This window comes from Diadema antillarum, unplaced genomic scaffold, assembly GCF_040938485.1.
Source record: "Diadema antillarum isolate AM-2024a unplaced genomic scaffold, OU_Dant_1.0 scf00000167, whole genome shotgun sequence".
NCBI classification, from domain to species: domain Eukaryota; kingdom Metazoa; phylum Echinodermata; class Echinoidea; order Diadematoida; family Diadematidae; genus Diadema; species Diadema antillarum.
In genome coordinates, this window is record NW_027271056.1 from 1,448,358 (window position 1) to 1,471,926 (window position 23,569).

Consider the following 23,569-nt stretch of genomic DNA (forward strand, 5'->3'; position numbering starts at 1 on the left):
ACATGAAATCACACCACTACAACCCTGTTCCGATCACAAGAAGATTTCGCGATTTGAATGATATGATATGCGCTAATTGCATTAAAAGCTTAAGCCTCTCTCGATCAATTCGCGCTGGTTTATAATTATGAATGCAAACAAGCAAGTAAACATATGTTATATTCAACTGGACTCACCTCAACTGGACTAGATATCTTGACAGCCCGACCTGTCTCTGCAACTTTGCCGACCAGACTTTCTCCAACTTTCACGGTCACAGACCCCTCTGGACCCGACTTGCCAAGTCCAAGTAACCAATCCGTGGGCCTATACGTAGGGGCTCCTGAAGACGAGTCGTAACGCTTCGATACCAAAACTTCTTTTCCCTTTGGTCCTTCCAGAATGAAGAGTTCAACTCGCTCGGCATCCACCAAGATGTTCACATTCGAGAGGATCTTCTGCCGAAGGCTATTGAGGTCTAGATCGTGAGAAATGTCCTTGACCAAGGCGAGGAAGAACTCTCGCTCGTTTGCCGATCGCAGCTGGAGCTTCGCCTCGTGCGTGATACTCGTACGATGGGGAAGCCTCACGCGGGGTTCCAGCAGAGAGCTCAAGGTGCTCGCGTGGTTCTGCGGAGGCGGAACGGTCGATGCACGACGTAGTCTCCTCCTACCAGTGAAACCCTTGCCAGGGCCCTCAGCGATACCCTTCTCCCTGGGAGAGAGTGGTTCAGTTTCCAACTGCATAGATCCCTCGTGCGTAGTCGTGCCAGCCGCCCATGTGCTAAAGACAGTCTTGGAGCGTGCCTTCGCAAAGTCCTGCCTGAGGTACTGCCTAGACCCAGATCGCGGTCTAACTGGGATGTTCGCATTTCCTTCGTCCGACGAGTTACTCTCCGATTTATCCTCTGTCTCGGACATTGTCACTCTCCGCGTCGTTCGCGGAGACAGGGGCTGCAGGGGCTGCAGTGGCTGCAGAGTCGAAGTGCTTATTTGATTGGGCGAGTTTGGACTGGCCGTGTTTGCCGGACTGGCCGTGTTGGCGGGACTGGAGGAGCTGGGAGGCGAAGAAACCTCGTCCTCCTTGTGCATATCTAGCCATTTTTGAGCCAGGCTCTTGTTCGGCCCCTTTAGAAAGTACTCCTCGAACCAATCTCGGTTGGCATCGAGCCACACCTCGACCTGCTGGGCGTTGCAGGCGTCCATTTCTGACGCAGATGTTTCCGCACGGTTCTCGGACTGGGGCTCGATAGGGGCTACGTCTAACATGCAGGTTCGCACTGTGTCATACGCACTGCAAAGGAGCCTCCAGGGCAAACAGCGGATGAAATTCATCAAGTGTCATACTAAGACCACCGGGAGGCCAAGAAAAAAAATCGACGGATCAATCAGCGTGTGAAGGAATAAGGCAACAGAAAGAAATTCCTGTCCCCGATGACTCCCCGGATATTAGCTCTTCTCATGTATTTTAGATGAGAGTGATCGATTAGTACATTTATGCTAAGTAGCAATATTATTTCAGAGACGCAAAGATTGCGAGAGTGTTGTCATAACGACGAAAACGACCAAAGTTAACTAAAGTTGTGATCTATCGAGCTAGATTGCGAGCAGCTGTGGGGTGCAATTCGTATGCGATATATAATTAGCTGATATCGATTCGGAGAGTTGTGCCCAGGATGGTTTTTATGGATCCATAAATACCGTAACGATGTCGTGGCACGTGCTGGGAATGAGTGCGGCCAAGTGAACGCGCTGTGGCGCTATCCGCTCTTTTTTCAAGTGTGCGCAGAGAAATCAATACGGGCTCTCTCCACTACACAGACACCCGAGTAAAATGTGCAGAAGTTCCATAGTATATATCCAGATTTATAACATCCGAAGGAGACTGTAGGTATTCCCACACGACACACACTGTCCTGGACTGAAGCGTGATTTAATCCGTTGATAAGAATCCTTTGTTGTGGTTAAAGCCCAGAAATCCATCGGTTAGAATCCTGGAGGCAAAAAGAACAAAAATACAAAAGATTGGTATAATTATCATTCATTCTTTATTGAAGTCCCTTTCTACATCTTCCGTTGATGTCTGAGCTATTCTGCAAAGGCAATCAATCGTCCGTCAAGGATTAGACTTTGGAAACAATTGCAGTAATAGGATTGATTGATGCATAAGAATGAAGTCATACATCTGAGTTCATTTTGCTCCCACGTCACGTTGCTTGCTGGAAATAAACCTGCACTGAATCTGAAATTGAAAATTGGGCACAACTACATTTGCTACCGTCGAGTTACTGTTGTGGTCTACTTTACTCAGAATATTGTCTTGTAAAGGAAATACAGGAAAGAATAAGAAATACAATTTTGTTTTTGTATTTCATGGCGACCTATAATCAGCCTCTCAAACTTATTGGCACAGGCATAAAAATCAATACTTGTCAAGTGAAATTACAGATTTTCTGAGACACGCAAATAATCATCCTCACGCTGCACACGCACATACGCGCACACACAAACACGCAGAAGAACCAGCGACAGTTGCTGTTTAGTTTGCTATGTGGATCGATAGGCAGCGACCTGTCCCAGACTTTAGTCTGATTATGTCATCGGAAAAGCATTTCATAGCAGGCAGAAAGACATGCATACTCCCATTCGTGACATTTTGTGGACGCGCAAGTAACCGCTTCGGCCATCTTGGTAGGCTGGTGAAGGAACTCAATGCCAGCATCGCAGGCGATGACCGCGGAACAGAATAAATCTCTCCCACCCCCCTCCCCTTCTCTCTCTCTCGCCCCCCTACCCACTATCCAATATCATTTTTGTAACTCTTTGCCTGTCTCTTTCTTCTTCTTCATTTTCTTCTCCCCTATACCCACTCATTTCCCTTGCTGAAATTAACCTAGACACTCATCGACATACACAGATGCGAGTTTGTGTTTTGTGTGTGTTCTTAACTTAAGCATTGTGTTTTTTATCATCATTATTATTCCGGTCGTTTTATAACATTTATCTTTACGTTCACAACTTGGTACTTCTTATGAACATCAAAATCCACGTAATTCACCTTAAATACCCTCTCTCTTGCATGAAAAGCATGCCTAAATCTATTCTAACCTCGCTCCCTATGGTGAAATACTTTTATTTTTTTTTCCGTGCCATGCACTTTGAACAAAGTGTACCAAGCTATAATTGGATTTTCTTTGTCAATCGGTAAAGCACACAAAGAAATAATCATGTCGGCTTTGGTTTTTTTTTTCTGGCTTCGAACGCCTCGGCTTCCTTCATTCTCTAAATTCACATCTCCTCATACCACATCCATGGCACTATAAATAAAAGATGAAGTTAAATCAGGGAGTGGCAAGCCTGGAAGTTCGAACACACGCTCGGATCCCGTCCTCCTCTTCCCGCTCCTCGGGACGCACCCTGATCCGACGAATAATCATGTATCAACCACACGGATCTGCACGAAGGCAATTATTCTTTGGACGTCTGTACACCACCATTAATGCTTTCAAACTATACGTGTTGTAAAACGGAAAAGGTTGCATGACATCTGTTGAACCGAATTTATGGTAAACTTGACTCCCCATTTTTTTTTCATTGAGAAATACGCTTTTCTTTTCAAACTCTGGGTGATGAAACGAAGGAATCGAAAATAATGTTCCCTTTTAAACCAATACATTTAAATACAATTATACAATTATACAAAAGTTACTTTAGCGATGTCATACCTAAATGCTTAGCCTTTTTTTTTTCTGGCTCAGATTGAGAAGACGAACATTTGTGAACAATGATTTCTCGGCAGAGTTGCATTAATGGTGAGTGAAAGATATAAGATAATGAAGACAATTAGTAACATCATTACCAGGTGCAATGCAATCAATCACTCATAATCAAATTGAAGATGGACGGAAAGAATGATATAAACCTGTCTTTCCAAATAGCTTGCCTGCTGAACAAAGCCACGTGATCGTTACGGCTAGTCGATGTATTACCACCATAAGTAGATCATCAATAGTCACTCCTTTGGTGAAGTCCTGTGCAGATATCCAGCCACTCTCCCCGTGTTCAGCAAAGGCGACTCTGCATAGTTTGTACACAGTACATGTCTGGCGCTTGAAAAGGTAATCAAAATATCCTAAATCTTGAAAATCTTGATTTAATCCGAATATCCATGTGACGAGCGCATGGCGAGATGAAAGCGGAATGCACGGATGTGTCGCGTTTGTGGCGGAGAAGTGTATGGCCACCGGTCGACTCCACTCACAATGCGAAACTGACTGTTGCTCTATCGCATCACGTTTGTATTCCTGGGGTACGTGCTCCTCAGACGAGGCAGCGAATAAGCTTTACGAGCGGCAGCAGACCAACCACGCCTGCGCAGTGCATCTCGTCCGATTTGGTCATTAGTGCGCGGTACTGATGCGTCAGTTTCTGCCTACGATGTAATGCATTATCATTTGCTTGCTCATGTAAGTAGATCTTTTCGAAACACAGGCAGGTCATGAAGAGTTGGTAAGAGAGCTGGTTGCATTATTGAAAAGTAGTCGTCCAGTTATTTCTAGTCCATCTAAAGAAAGTGCTTAAGAAATATCAAGCACGCTCCATTGTTTATGATGACACGACACAGGCGTATATATAAGTTGCAGTTCGTGTCTTCACTTTTATTCGCGTCAAGGAGGATGTTGACAAATTATATTCTAATCGTTTCTAGCGTCAAAGGATAACAATTTCTGAAGAATAGTGTTCCTTGGCAATTGAGAGTATAGGACAAAAGTGCACTATACTCTGAATTGCGGGGTATTTGGGATATTTCTAGAGTCAATTTTCTCATCCTTGCGCTGATGTTCACGACCGGATTCAGAATTCACAAGAATTGACGCAGAAATGAAAATTTTGTGGCTAGTTCTGTACTCCAGTGTTATTCGGAGGTTTAGTTGCATTTCGCATTATACGTGATTGATCGTCATAAAATCCACCATAAATAGAAAATGCCGGCTATTTTCTCCCGCCTAGAACTCTTTAATCACCCTCACTACGCTTTGAATGATAAAATTGGATATTTTAAGTTCGTTTTGCATGTGTGTGCGCATAATGTGCAGCCATGTTTAAAATGATGAGATACATGGAGAGGAAAGGCGGTCTTTTCTCAAAGCCTGTAATTCATGTCTCGATTGGTGATGCTGGATAGAAAATGCGTCGCAGACATGAAGATTTAACGTGGCTGATATTGTGCTATATCAATTATGGAGCTGGTTATTTTTTAAGATTTGACATTTTGACCCCATGGTCTTTTGAGATACTGCCAGCTCTTCCGCAAGCACTGTTATGGAAGTTGCTGGAAATTACAGTAATAACACTAAACACCTGATTCAGTCATTAAAATTTAATAATCCCCCCAAAATGGGAAAAATCACGTTTCATTTCCTACTGAACACTTATGAGGCAGCAGCAAGTGAACAAAAAAAAAACACAAAACAAATAACCCCGAACAATATCGCTTACTGTTTTTTCCGTCTTCTTTCGTAACATTGATTCGTGTTCCATCTGCAACTTGAAAGGCAGTGGTTTCGCAGAAGACACAACCCTGTGAGGAATGCAACAGGCACATGACATGGTTGTACTTGGGACTAGGGGACACCAGGGGATACCAGAGCGACACCATTGCTAGAGTACCTGCATATAGAGACTATTAAATCTATATGTAGGTACTCTAATTCACCAGTACAACATCAGGGAGACACCAGGGGTAGATAGGAAGACACCAGGGCAACAGCATGGGGACGGACACCAGAGGGACACTAGAGAGACGCCAACGGGACATCAGGGAGATACCAGGGAGACGTACACCAGAGGGACACCAGGACGACACCAGGGGATATCAGATTTTTACTTGTCTTTTTTCACAGTTGTAAACTCGTCATGATTTGTCGCAGATTAAACCACGGAGATATTTTTAACCTTCTTCTCAGACCGCCATTCTGTCGGTAATCTCGAGATAACTGCCGGCGCATGTCATCGGGAAGGGGAAAACAAGGTAATTGACTGCGATTTCCCCTGGCGGATTTCGTCCCTCGTGTCCGTGTTTTCACGCCTCCTACTATTCTGTCAAACAGAGATGATCTCCCGTCTCGCACCATCTCAACACTCTCCTCCTGTTATTTATACCATGACATTCCAAGATGCTCGCGATGCGTGTTTTCGATGTCGTTTAAAGAGACAGGGACATTTCTTCATGTTGTTGTCTTTGCTGTTGTTGGATTCTCATCCAACCAGGCACCATAAATAGTCACATTTCGAGGGAGAGGAAGACAACATATTGTTGGGTATGTAATGTTTGCCCCTCTCACGGGATTCTCTTCTACCTCCTCCTCATCACCCCACCGACGTCACGCCACCCCCTCCCATGCTCGCCGAGATTGCTTACTTTTTTAAATGCATTACCACTGACTCGCTGGCATTTTCTGTTTCAAGGAACGAGACGCCAACCTGTTGGCTTTCCGACCTTTAGGGGATGACCTTTCCTTGTGGCGCCGTATGAGAGCAGCCCGGTCCCTTGACATGGCTGGAGGGATGTTGGCAGTCCTCGGCTGGCTTGTGGAAAAATCATCCTAATCTGAAATTTATTGGTGGCACGATTCGCGCATCACTCGATGCAAATGTAATAGACAGCCACTTGAATCTCAACTATAGTCCCTGAAAGTGGATTCATTGTCATTTTATCATGAATGTGAATGAGCAAAAGATGAGTTTTTTGTATAATTTGTATTTTTGTTTTTTCGGCGATTATTCACTGATACTGAAGCAACAATGATGAGAAAAGCGCACGTATCCGCTGCTCACACCTAATAATGCAAGAGGACATTTAAAAGCCCTCAATCATCGAGTAGACTTCGATAGATCATAACATAGAGTAAAGTCATGGAAATGGAACTGTGAGAGGTTTATTTCAATCAGGCTAAGAATAAGCTGATGAATTCCAAATTTAGATCCGTCACACACCTGTCACATCGCTCACGGTTTTTTCGTGCAATCTATTATAGACGGAGTGGTGATTGTAATATGGCCTACTTCTTCGGAAATATCTTCAGTAAACGTTCTAATTTTTGACGTAAATTAAAGAAAAATTTCAATCCTTCGCATTAAAGTATTCAAGAGTTTCAGTGATAGTTGCCAAGTTATTTGCCAAACGCATGCATTTATAATATTATTGAATTTCCATAACTTATTAATCTCGGTCCGATTTTGATCTAAACTTTCATCCTAAACATGATGCGAGTTTTCGTTTTACACGTAATAGCTAATATACACGAGGAATGCATAAACGAGCTTGTTGTCCTTATCCTGAACCATGAAGGCTTTTCTGTTAAGCCTCATGGCAAACTGTGGAGCCAGCTTCATCTCCGCTCACTTCTTATTTACCTTGTCAGCGAAGATATTATGCTTCAGCGTTTTAGTGCCCATCTATCTATCTCTCTATCTATCCATCCATCTCTAAGTATTTGTCTGTCTCTCTGTTATGGTCAATATCACATAATAAATGACTATTATGCCAATAAACCCTATATACGCCTCTAACGCCATGCGGTGCGAAGCAGGGAGCGCCCACAAAGTGAAGCTGTTCCGCAAAACACGTCAAGAAGCATTTGTGTAAGTGCTGCATGATGGGACTGACAAACTGCATTTGACCCCCCCCCCCCACTATCTGACATTCAAAGAATGCATTACGTCACTTATTAAGTACTATACTTCTGGATACAAGATGAGAAGGAGAAACTTAACCTTTGTACACAGATTTGAATTGATTGGGTTTTTTTTTACATGACCGCCAAGGAAGCAATGAATACTTGTAACCAAACAACGACGGCGCTAAAAAGTCTTCCCTGGAGAACTATGGCCAATGAGGATAAGTTGCTTTGCCTTGGGGGTACAGCCTCTCCAGCCAGGGGACTTGAACAACGGACTTCGTGATTTACAGTACATGGTCTTTATATTCATTGCACTACAACAGCACCTATCGTAGATTTATCTGATTCAAATCCTATCTCTTTCTTATTCCTTCCATCTATTCTGTAGATCCGAGCTGCAACTTCCTAGACGTCCATTGTAGCAGCTTCCACCGTTTATAAAGAATGAAAAAAATCTTCTCATCAAAGTTAGATACATATTGTTACTTTTATTTGATAGTCACAAACGATATTATTGTGTGACAAAAGTTGCATTCGTATATAATGTCTGCACTGATCACACATTAGGTGCGATATTGTGTGTTGCACATTTCATTGGACTTGAAGATAAAATGAAGTTGAACGAATGAAGATGAATGAAGTATAATGTTTACGCGACATGTTTTAAAGAACAATCTTCAACGTATTTCAATGAAATTCATAGTCGCCTGCTTAGTATATACACGCGAAATGCACACATTTTATACAAACATTCACACATACATACATGTACATCTCACTATTGAGATAGGTAATTTTTCGAAATCCGAAGTTGACTATAAAAGCAGAGGTTCACTGTCGCACCGAACGTGCTCAACTCAAAGAGTTATACTCCCGCTCATTATGATAAGTTACTTTTTGGCGGCGGTCGATACAGCTCTACAGGTGCTGAGACGCAGTGAAATTCTACGCCTGGTATCGATGGACGGGACGGGAGGAAAGTGCCGTGCAGAGTCGAATGCCAGCCGACCACAAGGCACGTATCGCGCGGGAATCACAATCCCGACAAGAGTCTACAGTTACCTCGGTGGAAACCGAGGCCTGCCCGGAAGATGCGCCGATTTAACGATAATGTCAAAAGTTTTTGCCTTGGAAAGCAACGTGCGATAGTGGCTACATGACCGGATCGCGCCTTGGGGCATGTTTTCCATTCGCAATTCCACAACAGGGCACTGTACAGGCAAACAAACTAATCATTCTTGCGCAGAATAATGATTTGCATTACGACTTGTAAACCATTCGGAGAGTAGAAACGGAGTGTGCGTTGAAGACGAGTCTGTTTTTGCTGTTGTTGTCTCTGGTGCAAGCGCACTAGCGTGAATAAACAAAATGCTAACGAAAAGCAAGGGGGAGCCCGCGTCGAGTGCATCTTAATGGCATATAAGAAAGCGTGTTCCGTATTAGAATTCCCTTAAAGGCACACTGTGTAGTTCCACCAAGAAAGTGAACGGGAATGATACAGCACAGCAAGGGTTAAACAAGCGTGTCAGTGTTACGTATGTTTTGTCTTTGTATATTATGTGTTTGTTTTATTTTTCAGGTAGGTGTTGGTTTGATTTCAGAAAACTCAATGTGTTTTGCCGTCTTAATATTGTAAGCTGTCATGGCTATGATTATTGTTATCAAATCGACGAGAATTATATACATGTAGATCCATTAAACATTTTGTACATTCTTGCAATTAAAACTTCAACAGCAGATTGTAAGAATTTCAAAACGGGCCTTTTCTTAGTTTCGATGGAAAGCGCGTCAGTTTTTGTATCATTAGGGGTCATCCCCAAGAGTCATACAACCCACGAGATCGACATTGAAAAAAAAAATCCATGAGTCATACAGCCCATGAGTCACACAGTCCATGAGTTCGACACTTGGTAGGCAAATAAGGCCCTCGAGTTCGACATTACAACACGGAGCTTATGTCGGTCTCGTGGGCCCTCTTGGCTTTAGTGTCGAAGTCATGGGCTATATGAGTCGTGGGCTTTATAGCTCATGGCTGTATGACTTGTGGGCTGTATGACTGGTGGGCTGTATGACTGGTGAGCTATATGACTCGTAGGTGTCGGTTTGGTGACGTGCACCCGTTTCATATTCCCGCTATCAAAATTTGTCCCAGCATGACCATTTATAGATATTTTTTTAAAAGAATACAGGCGGAAATAGAGAAAGAAATAGGGCCTACTGATATACACACACTCACGAAAAAAAAAGTGAGTGTACGTGTGTGTGTGTGTGTGTGTGTGTAAATAGTGGGTATATAATGGACAGAAGGACAAAAAAAAAAGGGGGGAATGTTGACCAGATGATGTTGACACTGATGCACAATATTATTATTCATTGTACAGGTGTTTTTCTCACTCTAACAGTGCTGTTTGTTTCACTCCGGTCTCGTTGGTGTTGTAGTTGTGGCTGGGAAATCTATACAGAATGTACATGTTTGCTGCAGTCCGCTTCAAACACAGAACCTCCACTTCAAGCTGGAATCCTAGACACGCGAGCGACACTTCGGTCCTGCGAGACCACACTAAAAGCGCGGGAAACGGGACACTTGTTGCTTTAACATGCAGAAAGCGACATTGCGCATCTTCAAGGCGCTCGATAAGGCAGCAGTAAATGTGATATTTTGCTTTACGCGATGACCCTCGTGTAAGGCGATGTCAACAAAATCTTTGCAGCGCCGACACCTGCAATGGTTCTGTTGCAGGTTACAGGGTGAGACGATAGAGAAATTTTGTACTTCTGGATATAAACTCTCTGATATGGCTGAATGCGTACAACACCTACAAAATAGTAATCCTAAATGACAGCCATAGAAATCATGGTATTTAAGGAATAGTAGCGTAATATTGAAACTAAGGTTATAAATGGAATTTAGCTGCAGCATTTCACGTTATGATGATTAATAGATTATTGATTATTCTTAAAGCTTTGCAACATCATGTAGGAGAACTGGTAGTAGACAATATCGTGCTCATGCAGTTGATATGAATGTATACCATTGGCTCTCACGTACACCATTGTGCCTAGGCATATTGTGCCTTTATACACATAATTAATTGATTAATAAATGGCTCAGGATGAAATAAAGAAAAGCTAATGTATATATATATATATACACATACGGGTGTGTGTATATGTGTGTGTGTGTGATGGCGAAAGCTTACATCACAATTTCGGCATTGGAGGGCGTGGTCAACAGGCGGTTAGCGTCATGGCGCCACATAGCAGATCTTTGTGCTGATGAATTAGGAGTTCTCGACAATGCAGATCTTGCACGGTATAATATCATTGCAAAAAGGACAGGAAGAGGTGTGAGCAGGACTTGATGATGTGTGCACTTAAGCTGCTTTATAGTATCTTCATAATGAAAGGATATAGGGACAGGGAGGTGTTGAGGAGGTGGCTATGTTGGGAGGAGGTCATTGTCACTGTCTCATGCAGATGGAGATACTAAATGCCATTCACCTCCCTCAGCGGAATTTACCTGACCTGATGTGCACTTCTATCGACTTTCAATCATTTACAATTCCCTCGCCGGAAATAAATGATACTTGAATCGAACTGACCTCTCTTATACCTGATGGCAATGATACTCATATTCGATCTGGTAACTGTCATTCTCCATTTCCCTTGGCTCGTCGAATCTTCTCTCTTGCCGTAGACAAATATCAATGTTAGTTCATAGAATCAGTATCGCGTGCAGCGATGCAGTCCGATCGAATTTTAAGAAGATACATACATGGAAAGTATTCACTGAAGTTTTTTTTTCTTTATTTATTTTCTTGGTTGCTCGTTTGCTTTTGGTCAGCGACTTGCTTCTAATTCGCAGGGCGCTCGTGCACGTGTACATCGATTTTGTTGAAATGCTGTGACAAGGGATGTGGTAATGCAATTTGTTGTTTGATCACGCCGGTCTGGACAAACCTTTCACAGCAAAATATTCTTTCAAAGCCGAGCAATCTTTGTGTCACGAGGGACAACGGCAAGACGATCTTTAATCTGGGGCCCGCAAAATGCGTATGAATATGAGCAAACATAAAACCATCGGTGAGAGCGTTTTTATTTTTATCTATTTTTTTTTTTACACAACCGTTGATCTTTGGCCGCTTAAAATTTGCACACTTGGAAACCGGTCTCATAATGTTAAATCCATTGCTGATTAAGACAACGGGGAAGATAGCATTTCAACCAGTGCGTTTTAAAATGACCTCTTCGAAAAATAGTCGTATCATAGTGTAAGATGTTTGAAAAATGTTTGGGTAATTCGGCCAATTCTTCACTTTTTTTCTCTATCTCTCTCTCTCTCACTCTCTTTATCTCAAGCATTATCAACCTTCTCAGGATCATCACCTTAGAATGAGATTGACATGGTACGCAGAAATGTTACCGACGGGACTGAGAGCGTTAGTTGGGTAGCAACAAAAACGGGGTTGTCTCAGCTTTTCACACAAAGGGCCTACGTAAACGCGATGTCAAAACACCGAGGTTAAACGATTTCAGTGCGCGACTTCATACCCTGAAAATATGACACCATCTGATGATATCTGTGAGGCTGAACTCTGTCTCCATCGACCAAGGTTTCATTTCCTCGAGGAGGACTTATGGAACACAAGGTTGATTCTTTTTATTCTACGTGTGGCTGTCTCTATAAGGCTTTCCATCTCTGGCGAAATACATGATGTACGTGTAATTTTCCGTAATCGGGTGCTTCGAAAGGCATTTTTGTTACAAGGACAATTATTGCATTCTTTTTTGATCTCTCTTTTTTCTTCAAGTCAATTCTATCGTCCAAATCTGGATCTTTTTTTTGCGTGCATACAAATTACATACGTATACGTCTTTAATGTTATATATATATGCATACGTAAGTAGTATTATACATACATAGAATGCATACAAACAGAACACAGGCATAACATAGACACATAGACATGACAGACATACAAAAGATATACAATATGGCAGAATGTATAAATATGTCTGTATGAAAAATGCCTAAATTTGTAATGATTATTCATATCAATATCAATGTCATACATACATGACATTACTTCATATATGAGTCATCATCGTGTTGAGTGTGATGTGCGTGTATGCAGGTGTGTAAATGTATGTCAAATCAATAAGTATGATAAATTAGAGGTTTAAAAAAGATATGAGTGAGTGTAATTTCATGTCTAAAAAGACGGTTATTGTATAAAAGTTTTGAAGGCAATGTGTGTATGTATGTATGCGTATGAATAAAAATGTAAGTGGATCTATACTTTTTAACAGAAACATACATCTTGTTTTTCTTCTCTCTCTCTCTCTCCATTTCTCTCTCGCCCCCCCCCCCCCCCATCGCTCTCCTTCTCTTTTCTCACTCTGACTCTTACAAACGAACGCACATACACACAAATACACACACACACACACACACACACACACTGTTTCTCTCTTCTCCTCTCTTATCTATATCTGTCCGTCAGTCTGTCTTCTACTTTTTCATTTAATTCCTCTTCTTCTCCTGTTTATCCGTATATCTACCTCCTTCTGTATATCTTCTCTTCCCAACTTTCTCTCTTTCTGGTAATTAAGTATAACTCACTGTACATAATGGATAAGACTTCACATTAAGGTCAGATTTATTGAGTTGACGCTGGGGGAAGTGAAGGCTCCGGAAAACACTTCTACCAAGAAATGCTGTTTTTCGTCCAGTATTGCACCGTTTCCTGGACATGAATCATTCGTGAGGTTGGCAGAGAGTAAATATTTGTGAAAGCCAATGCTGTTGGCATATTCGTCTCTTCCTGAAGAAAATGTGGAAAGCGGATAGCTGGATGGAATCTCGTGCCAAACTGGTGCACTTTTCTTTTCTTTTCTTTTTTTTTTTTGGCCTGGAGCATAGAAGCTGTTGCAATCACGTCGGGAAACAAACAAAAAAATCCCTTTGGTAAAGTGCAGACAACAATTGGTAGTCTTAACATAACGTGTTCTTCATGTATGGGACATTATTGGAGAATTACATTCTAAGAAGCTTAAGAGAGTTCAGCGTTCAGTGACTGGTATCAATTATTGTACAAGAGGACGACATTGTGGGGCATTGTATCCCCCAATAATATATTTGAGTGAAACATTTTCATGTAGCACTTCTGCACATACTATTTGACTCATTCGAGACTTCTACACTTTTTGACTACAGCCCGGATAAAACGTTTTGAAGCTATAGGTCTGTAAAACAACAAGGCCACTATCATTCACAAGTTGTCGTCTGTGGTTACACGGACTAGTACAAGGATGACATGTATAGGGGCAATGAAACAGCTTCGGAAAGGGCGGAGTGACTGAAGGTAAGTTGCGTCCCCCTAAAAGGGTATTAGCCAGACGTTCGTCAGTTGTAAGTAGCCACACATTAGTACAGTGTATTTTGGTGGATTGGAGGAACTACATACAGCAAATTCTAGCTGGAATGTCGACGAAAAGTGATTCTCTTTTGTCTACACTGGAGGCCCACCTCGGTCACATCTTCATATAATCGATGCATATCATTCAATTTTCATTGATTTTACTTGATTGGGAACACACGATGGATTATCAACTTGAAGCATTTTGATGAAGCGTCGGTCGGGAATTCAAGAGGTGTGAGAAAAAGATAAATATCATTGTTTAAAATTTCGCAGGTTAGATAATCGTTTCTCTTTGTCAACCTGAGATCTCATAACCTAATTCTACATCTGTGTAATGGTTTTCAGTTAAAAGAAAAACAAAGCAGGAGAACATTAGTAATTGGATTTCGTCTGATGCAGTGCAAGATCCCTAAGAATATTCAAAGGTTGCCGCGCCATCTTATCCACTGTAGCTCTTAATGCCGCATGCGTTTTAACAGCGCGATCGTTTTCCATGCGCCCAAACAGAAGAGATAAATGGACTGTGACCAAACTGCTGTAGGCCCTCTGTCTTCCGTTTCACAACATCCTGGGTATGAATGACGACGCAGATTATCAGTCTCTGACGTGGACTAATTTTGGCCAAAACCGCTGCTGATACTCAATCCATCTTAATAATGACATAATCCCGTAAGCCGCGCATTACATTAGCCCTGTCCTCCGAACAGCAAAAATAGCCCCTATCTATTATCATTTTTTTCATCATAGTTTTCAGCCCCATCAACATTTCAACATCAGATAGTTCATACTCCTTCCCCCTTATATCCTCTTCCCCCTCTCCCTCTCTCTAACTCCTACCTCCTCTCCTTCTCTATCTCCCCGCCCCTCCCCCTCCCCCATTCTCCCTCTCATTCTTCTCAAGCAGTGCTGGCTTGGAGGCGCCAAAACCACCGTTTTTAATTCCATCGAACAGATAAGATTGACAAGTGGAAATGTGGAAAGGGGTTAAATTCAAAGTTTTCAATTTCCATTTGATCACACCATTGTGCGCAGGCAGCTGTTTGCTCAAAGTTTCATGGCGGTGGGGGAAAAGGGCAAGCGCAAAGTGACTTACCTAATCCGTGTATTTGGCCAGAAAGTGGCTGAAAAACGTAAAATTTCCTCTCTTGGTAGGAAAAAAACGCACATTAAATAAAGACACGTGTGTGGAGATGTGAAATTGAAATTTCCGTCTCTCAGGAGCGTAGCAGCTGGAGAAAATCTTTTGTTGTTGTTGTTGTTGCTGTTGTTGTTGTTGTTGTTGTAATTTTGTTTTTATTACTTCAAAGGAAATCACAATATTTACAAATGTTTTTGGCCTGAATAATACGATGCCCATGTAAGCTTAAAGTCAGAGTATTAGTGGGAACAATTTTAAAGACACAATTAATACACTTACAATGTTTATTACGTCTCCCAAGAAAACTTTTCTTTCTACTTGTTTGCATTATGGTTTGATCAAGTTGATCAAGGTGGGTTTTTTTTTTTTTTGTATTGTAAGACTTATGTAGATTTTGTATAAATTTTGTATACATGGTATGAATTTGCATAAGATATCTCTCCATTTCTCTCTTTTACGAAAAAAAAATCGTACACATTTAAAAAGTCAAGAGCTGTACAAGTTTAGAGGGTAAGATGAATTCGCAACTCTGTGTCATCTATAGGATTTTTCTGTTCTGTTAAATTGCTACGAATACAGTTGTAACGTGAAATTATGTTCGCACTTTGTTTCTTCAAATCCTGGGGGTGTTTCACAAAGCTGTTCTTAAAGTTAAGAAGGACTTAAGAACGACTAGTGATCAGTTCTTGTGCTGAATTATTGAGATTTTGAAAAGAATAGCACATCACAACTGATCACCAGTCGTTCTTAAGTCCTTCTTAACTTTAAGAACAGCTTTGGAATGCAAGATTTATTATCCCTACGGCAGATGAAAATAAGATCACGATGTCATGGGGGTTAAATAAGATTTCATGTATTGTTAAGTTCTCTCTCTCTCTCTTTCTCTCTCTGTAGCTCTCATATGGCGTTTTCACATCAGCCCGATACAAATCAAAACTCAAGATATTTTTCGTTATCGCAAATTAGCGCGCTATTTTATTTCCTATTCACATCAGCCCGAAGAGAATTAGCCCCAATTTTTTACGAGCTAATTCGACAGCTGAGCATGCGCAAGCAGTGTCGGGTATACCAGTAGAGCGCGCGCTTTAGCGGGTCACACACGCTAGGCATGATGGGATGCATCGCGCTAATTTCTTGAGACGATTTCACATTATCAAATAGCGCGCTAGTTCGCAAATTATCCCACTATTTCAGAAATTTCCCGAGTTGCACTCGAGAATTTTTTTTCTATCAGAGCGATAAGATTAGCGCGGTAATTTATATTCACATTATTATCAAATAGCGCGCTATTTTGTGATCAGGTTAATTTCCCAAGTCTGAAAATAGCGCGCTATTTCGAAACATCGGGCTGATGTGAAAACGCCTATTCTCTCTCTCTCTCTCTCTGTGATGATTGATTATGATGTTGTAAGAATTTTCAGGGAATGTAATGCAAGCAAATTATGTTTGAAGTGTTCAGTAGGTGTTTTCACATCAGCCCGATAAAAATCCAAGCCCGAGATAGTTTTCGCGATCGCAAATTAGCGCGCTATTTCATTTCCTATTCACATCTGCCCGAACATTATCAAATAGCGTGCTAGTTCGCATTAATTATCCTGCTATATCGGAAATTTCCCGAGTTGGACTCGAGAAATTTTCTCGATCAATTAGGGCCCTGATGTGTATTCACATTATCAAATAGCGCGCTGTTTCGTGATCGGGTTAATTTCCCAAGTCAGAAAATGGCGCGCTATTTCGAAACATCGGGCTGATGTGAAAACGCCTATGAAATTCAATGAATATCACTAGTATTTAAAAGCAAAACAAGTGTGTGTGTGTGTGTGTGTGTGTGTGTGTGTGTGTGTGTGTGTGTGTGTGTGTGTGTGTGTGTGTATCAAATGCATGAGCGCCAGTTCAGAGCCTTGGACAGTAACTCACAAAACAATTTTTTTTTTAAACAACTATATCGTAGAGACTCCGGCACATGACCGAGCTATTCTTCAGTACTCCAGCTGTACTTAGATTGAGGTACATTGATAAATCTACTAGTATACAATATTGTCAACGTGAGAAGATGGTAGGACAAGCGAGTCGAACTGTTGACTCACTAAATCTATACACACCAAGTGTAAACAACGTTGTTTTTAGGCACTTTAGAAAGCACGCTATTCTGTAGCTGGGTTGATTTTGGGGTCTATCAAGGAGTCTTAACATCCTTATTGACAATCGTTGAATTATTTATCATTGTGAAATTGTATCTTTCTCAAAATGACGTATAAGGAGAATAGGGCTGCATCACTAAAGTGGCCACACGATTTTTGTCTCTATTCACCTTTCCCACAATTTGTCCTTGCTCTTTGTCGAAATGTTTGTTCGTTTCGGGTGTTTTGTTATATAGTTTTTGTTTTTTGGCGGGATGTGTGGAAGATTTTATATAACAACGTATAGATATTATGTTGTGTTGCGGATTCAGTCTCGATGAGGCCAGTTGAACTCTTTTGTTGAACTCGTCAGGCTTGATTTCTTCCCTAAGGTCAAAATTTGTTCTGTTGTCGTTGTTTGCTGGCCGTGTATGTCACGATTTTCTAAATCACTGGACCTTACATCCCATTATTTCGCTGACGTTGTTTGTCTTTGGCAATTGTGGAAAGCAAATACACTTTTACCATAGGCATAAAGGGATACATTGTAAAATTCCGCTGTTGCTATTTTCAGAAGACTCTCCAGTAATGTGACAGCGCTGTCTGCGTACATGAAGACATAATGTTGTCTTCCAGGCTTTCTTTCCACTTCTTGAACTTCTGAACATCTCATTTATGCTTTCGTTTTACATTGCTTCGCTTTTGTTTTGGAGCCGAATGTGATAGAAGGAGAGAAGATGGATTGTTGAAAGCAGTATCGTTTATCGGCGAATGTAGTTATGAAGAGAGCGCTGACAGTTTTCTTACAAAAATGATAAAAAGGAAGGTTGGGGAAGAGACGATGAAACGTGATGTCTGAAGAGCTACATTTCATGGCGAGCTAGCATAAGAGCACACATTAACATGCAGCGCTCAGTTGACAGTCCCAGCTATTTTTCTTCGCCGTAACGACACCATGCCTTCAAAAAAAGGGGAGCATTTAACCTAATAAGGAATACCATTACCATCCCAGGCAAGCCGCCCCAGACAGGTTTCGAGGGCTTACAAATTTGATCAAAACGCCATATTTGTCCACGTATCGTTTAGATTTCCCGGAGTCTTGATATATTTTTAGCGACTCCCATCGACCGAGTTTTAATGTGGAATCTGAAGAGAGAGCAGGCTGAGAGATCCGGGGGCCGGCCTGATTATTTTCCCCGTAAGAAGCGGAACAGTTGCTGCTTGTCTATGTCGAGCTGGTGTTCTTTCCTCGAATACTTCAGCTTGTTTTTTAAGCGACACAGTTATCATTTTTTTTCTTTCTGCTTGCTTTTCCCCTTCCCAAGGAATTTATCCGTTCGCGGTATTAGCTCTTTTCGTGGGGAAAAAAGCCTCAATGTGAAATAAAGATCGGTGGCAAAGCGCAAACTTCGATCCGCCTTCGCCACTATCGCTGACACCATAGAACTGTACACGCATCCTTTAAACATCCCTCTTATATGAACTCATATGGCATGGCCCAGGTCACCACCAATAGCTAATCACCTGTTCAACATTTCAGTATGACAAATCTATTTTGAAGATTTCATCAAAATCCCGTTAAAATTTGCCCAGTAATATTGGTTTAAAAAAAGACAAACAAACAAAAACGATGGCATAAACACAACCTCCTTGGCAGAGGTTTAAAAAAAGAAGAAGAATGCTTGAGTCTTCAGGATGAAGAGAAGTTGTCGCGCCAGATCCACTTTTTTTTTTTCCCGGTAGAATTTAGCACGGATATCAAGGAGGATATTCTTACTCTAAAAGGTAGGCTATTGGAACTCATTTCAAAAGCTCATTGTGAGTCGTAGTCCCCTGCCTTGGGTTTCGTTTTGCCTCCGGCTCACGACCAAAAGGAAAAACTTGATACAGCACCGGTGGCATTGGCTGGGACTAAAGTGCATCTTTTATTAGGGCAGTGTCCTCATCCTCTTCTTTGGTCCCACCCTAAAGGGATATTTTATTGGTTATTTGTCGACTCTATTGTCGTGGCATCAACCGGCTTTCTACGCCGAGTTGCTCTGCTTGTCATATTTTAAGGTCACCGTCATTCTTTCTCTTAATACAGATGCACACAATTATACACACATTATGCACATGCACACATAATACTCACTGCAACCTCTCTAACACACAACTAATTAGAAAAAAAAATCCCAGATATTTCAGCACTTAGCTACAATACACACGGATATCTTCATCACGTGAGTATGTAATTCACATAAACAGAGATATAGAGTAACAAAGAAAGAAAGAGAAGAGGTCATAAATCTGGTTCGCATGCCTGTGTGTGTGTGTGTGTGTCTTTGTGTGTCTGCACAAATCCTTCATGAACAACCCACTTGGGGCCGAGTTATCATACGGGGTAATTAGCGTCTTCACACTTCGGTTCTCAAGCGTTCCATCTCATATTAAGTGAAATACTATCCACGGTAGACAGCAATGGATCCTCACACACACACACACACACACACACACACACACGCACGCACACACGCACACACACACACACACACACAACTACACACACACACACACACACACATACAAACACGCACCCAGATAAAAACAAGCCTGAATGAATACACATCTGCAGAACCATTTCAGCGGCCTGATATCACAAATAGACAAAGGATAGGCCTTCTATTCTGTCAAAGTGGAATGCATATAAAGATATATGGAGAAAAATTGGGCCGGTCTTGGAAGTACGTGTGTCAAGACGGAGTTATAAAAATAAATAAATAATAATAATGATACGTTTTGATACTTCATTTGAGTTTGAATTTACTTTGGTTTTGGTCATGGAAGCTAAATCGCTAAATCCATCTCGTGACCAAACAATAAAAAAAAAGGATAAGGGAAGATGAAACTCATCTGGAGGGGCGAGATCACCCAAGAAAACCCCAACCTAAATTGCATGCAGTGATAATGAATGCCGATTACGAGGCCGGTGGGAGCAAGGCGCCAACCGCGCACTCCATTTGGGCTTGGAGAGCCATTTTCGCTGGTTTATGCCGAATTCACTTCAATCTTCATTAGCCACCAACCCAAGCCTGCCAGCCAACCTTTAGTCAAATTGAATCTTCTCCGCCATCCTTTCCCCCTACTCTCTCCCTATTTTTTTTTCTTTCTTTCTTGGATGCACTGTTGCCGTATCATTTGATGGGATTCATGGGAGTACTTGAAAGCACAAGAAGTTCTCATGAGTTCACCCCCTTCTCTGCCCCCCCCCCCCCTTCTCTCTCTCCAATCTTTTCTTCAAAGGCGCATCTGTAGTTTCGGGTGAAATCAATTCCCGAGCTCGCATAATTAAGACGAACCCTGAGCACTGACCGCCCGTCACGGCAAATCAGGAGGAATGTGAGCCCACTCGCCCGCATAGCACGGGCAACAGGCAGCCGATGAGTGGACCCCAAGTCAATATGAAACAGGAGGGATGAGGAGGCAGGGAAGCAACCAAAAAAAAAATTAATCTGGCCTCATATCGGTCTCTTCTCGTAAATGCATATTATGCATATGTAATATAAATGCATGTATATATATATATATATATATATATATATATATATATATATGTATATATTCATCTCTCTCTTTCTATATATATATATATATATATATATATATATATATGTATATATATATATATTGATATATATATATATATATACCTATATATATATATATTTAACTAATTGTCAACCTAAAAACGAACAGATTTTTTTTTCTAAAGTGAATTCCCCTTATCTGCTCGAAAAGTTTAAAAATCATACCATGTTTTCTAAAATTGAAGCTAGACTTTGCCGCTTTGAACAGGACCCCATAAAATGTGCCATTAAGCAGAAAATGACTGTTTACACAATCCCTGGCGGGAAATATGCGGTATGGTGATGTAGTACCTCGTGTATCCGTGACTATGTGTGTGAACTTTGGCCTCCCACGTCAGCAGGAAATAATAAACACTCGCTTGTCTTTCATGTACAGCCATCTATACTAGTATTAGGTCACACTGCGAGGCTTTGCCGATACGCTATAATGTGAGATTGTGGTTAGTGATAGGGGAGGAACGATGCCATTTGAAACGTGCGTTGGTCTACATGAGACAACATAGAATTTAATGAAGGAACAACACTTCCTCCAAAAAAAAAAAAAATAGATAAATAAATAAATAACTGAAACTCTTACTCACTGTCCGTTCACTGCAAATCATAACCGAATTGTCGAATTCTGTTGTGTAATATATAAAATTATAAATTATAGATAGACTGAAACTATTGATGTCGACATAGTTATTTTTGACAGGATTCGATATGCACCGAAGATGACTTCTAAAATATTTCATTTGAATACAAAATCGAGGGTAATAATGAACTTTCTGGTCCTTGGGTTAATGTAATTTTGATGCTTATTCTGTCATTGGTTGTAAATCCACATTATTTTACTGCAAACAGCAGTGACTATTGGCGATATTGTCTCAGCCAGAAACGTGTGCAGGAGCCATCTGGCAACAGTTGAAATTTAACCCTCCCCGGACCAACATCTCACAAAGCCGCCCTAAGTTCCGGCTGTATACAGTTGCTGGTGGTGGCGACAGAGGTAACAATGCGGAAGAGAATTAATTTCTAGCTGATTATCATTGCATTGTATGTGTAAGAGCACATAGCATTCAAAGGAGCGAATTGCAATTCTGATGAATGCACTCAGCGTTGGGGAATAAAAAGAAATATCAACACTGTGGACATTAAACCATCTGGCGATGTTAAGTAAGGGAGGAAGATCAGAGGTTTGAAGATACCATCGATGCTTAATTGCAGCAGAGATTTACATGAGAGTGAGTCTAACGAACCACATCTCGTATGCTCACGTGTCTAATTTGTGTGCGCTCTTAATGCACATTAATTCCACCGGATATCAATCAAAATACTCATTAATTCCAACATACCTCAACTTGTTTCTGTTCACACCTTTAAAAAAGAATACAAATTGTAGTTATTAACTGTAGGTACTGTGCATGTCTCGAGAAAATGAAGTCTATCGCCCCCACCCCCGATACCGGCTCTTTCAGTCTCTTTTCCTCTCTCCATCACCCCCCCCCCCCCCTCCCCCCACTTCCCTCTCTCATCTTCTTTATTAGTTCCACGGCGATTGTCGATACTCATACTGCCGATCACGCTGCACAGTTTGCCCCACTTACGGATTTCGAACTTTTCCAATTCCTTTCTCCACACCGGATCCTTCGGACGCGTCAAAAATACCCCCGTCTGATTAACAGGTATACCAGCTGAAAATAAGCATCATAATTTATTCATGTAGCTCGGCTTTAGATGGTGGGCTGTTATACGAGAGGAACACATTATTAAGAACCTTCAATTCTGCTAACCAGATTTTGAGAAGGAAAAAAAAAAGATCCCACCGCTGAAACAAGTCGTTATGAAACTAATCACTTTCTTTGTATTCAACTTACATATCAAATTATGTATTTCTATGCGTTAGTAAATACTTACTATCACTTGCTTGTACCCATTATTTGAAGCAAGACTTTTCTTTTCATTCTATCATTTTGCTTACCTAACCGCCATTGAATAAGAATAAATCCTATAGATTAAACAAAGCAGCAATTAGTCAAGAAACCGGCATGAAGGTTTTTTTTTTTTTTTTTTTTTTTTTTTAAAACTGTAAATCGGTACCGCCACAAATGATAATTTTCCCAAGCCAGTTAGTTTTCTTGATGATCGTCCAAGTTTCCTGAAATCTAAGCGATATAGAGGCGCGGTAGTGGTCACAGTACATTTCACATCACAATCAAACATAGTCCTGTGAGGGTTGCGTAAAGAAGCAACTTCATTTCATTTATTCATTTTTATTTTCTTATCAATGTACGAAAGATATCATGCTAATTAAAACAACATATTCTAAATATATGTCAAAATATAGTATGATTTCAATAGAATATTGGTCGTAAAGCAAACATGCAAGATATCTAAACGGTAAACATTCTGATTTTCTTTCAAAAATCCCTACATATTGAAAGCTTGTCTTCAACGCAGCATCATTTTTTTTTTACTGAAATTATTTTACAATATGATGTAATGCGGTCGTATAGAGATAACTGCTATCCGACAAATTGCTCATATGTAGCATATTCATTCATTCTTCTTGGAAAAGACTTTGTGATATGCGAAGCCAAACCGTAGAATGTACCGCGTATAAA

The 23,569-nt window shown here is 41.1% G+C and overlaps 1 protein-coding gene across 1 annotated transcript in view; it reads right to left on the reverse strand.

Annotated features, from left to right (window-relative positions):
• The window catches only part of LOC139722569 (dual 3',5'-cyclic-AMP and -GMP phosphodiesterase 11A-like), a 135,396-nt gene that overhangs the window by 109,655 nt on the left and 2,172 nt on the right, over nt 1–23,569 (reverse strand). The window contains exon 2 of the mRNA XM_071633860.1: nt 177–1,972. Within this exon, the coding sequence (XP_071489961.1) occupies nt 177–1,313 (1,137 nt within the window). The 5' untranslated portion in view covers nt 1,314–1,972. The remainder of the gene's footprint in view (nt 1–176; nt 1,973–23,569) is intronic.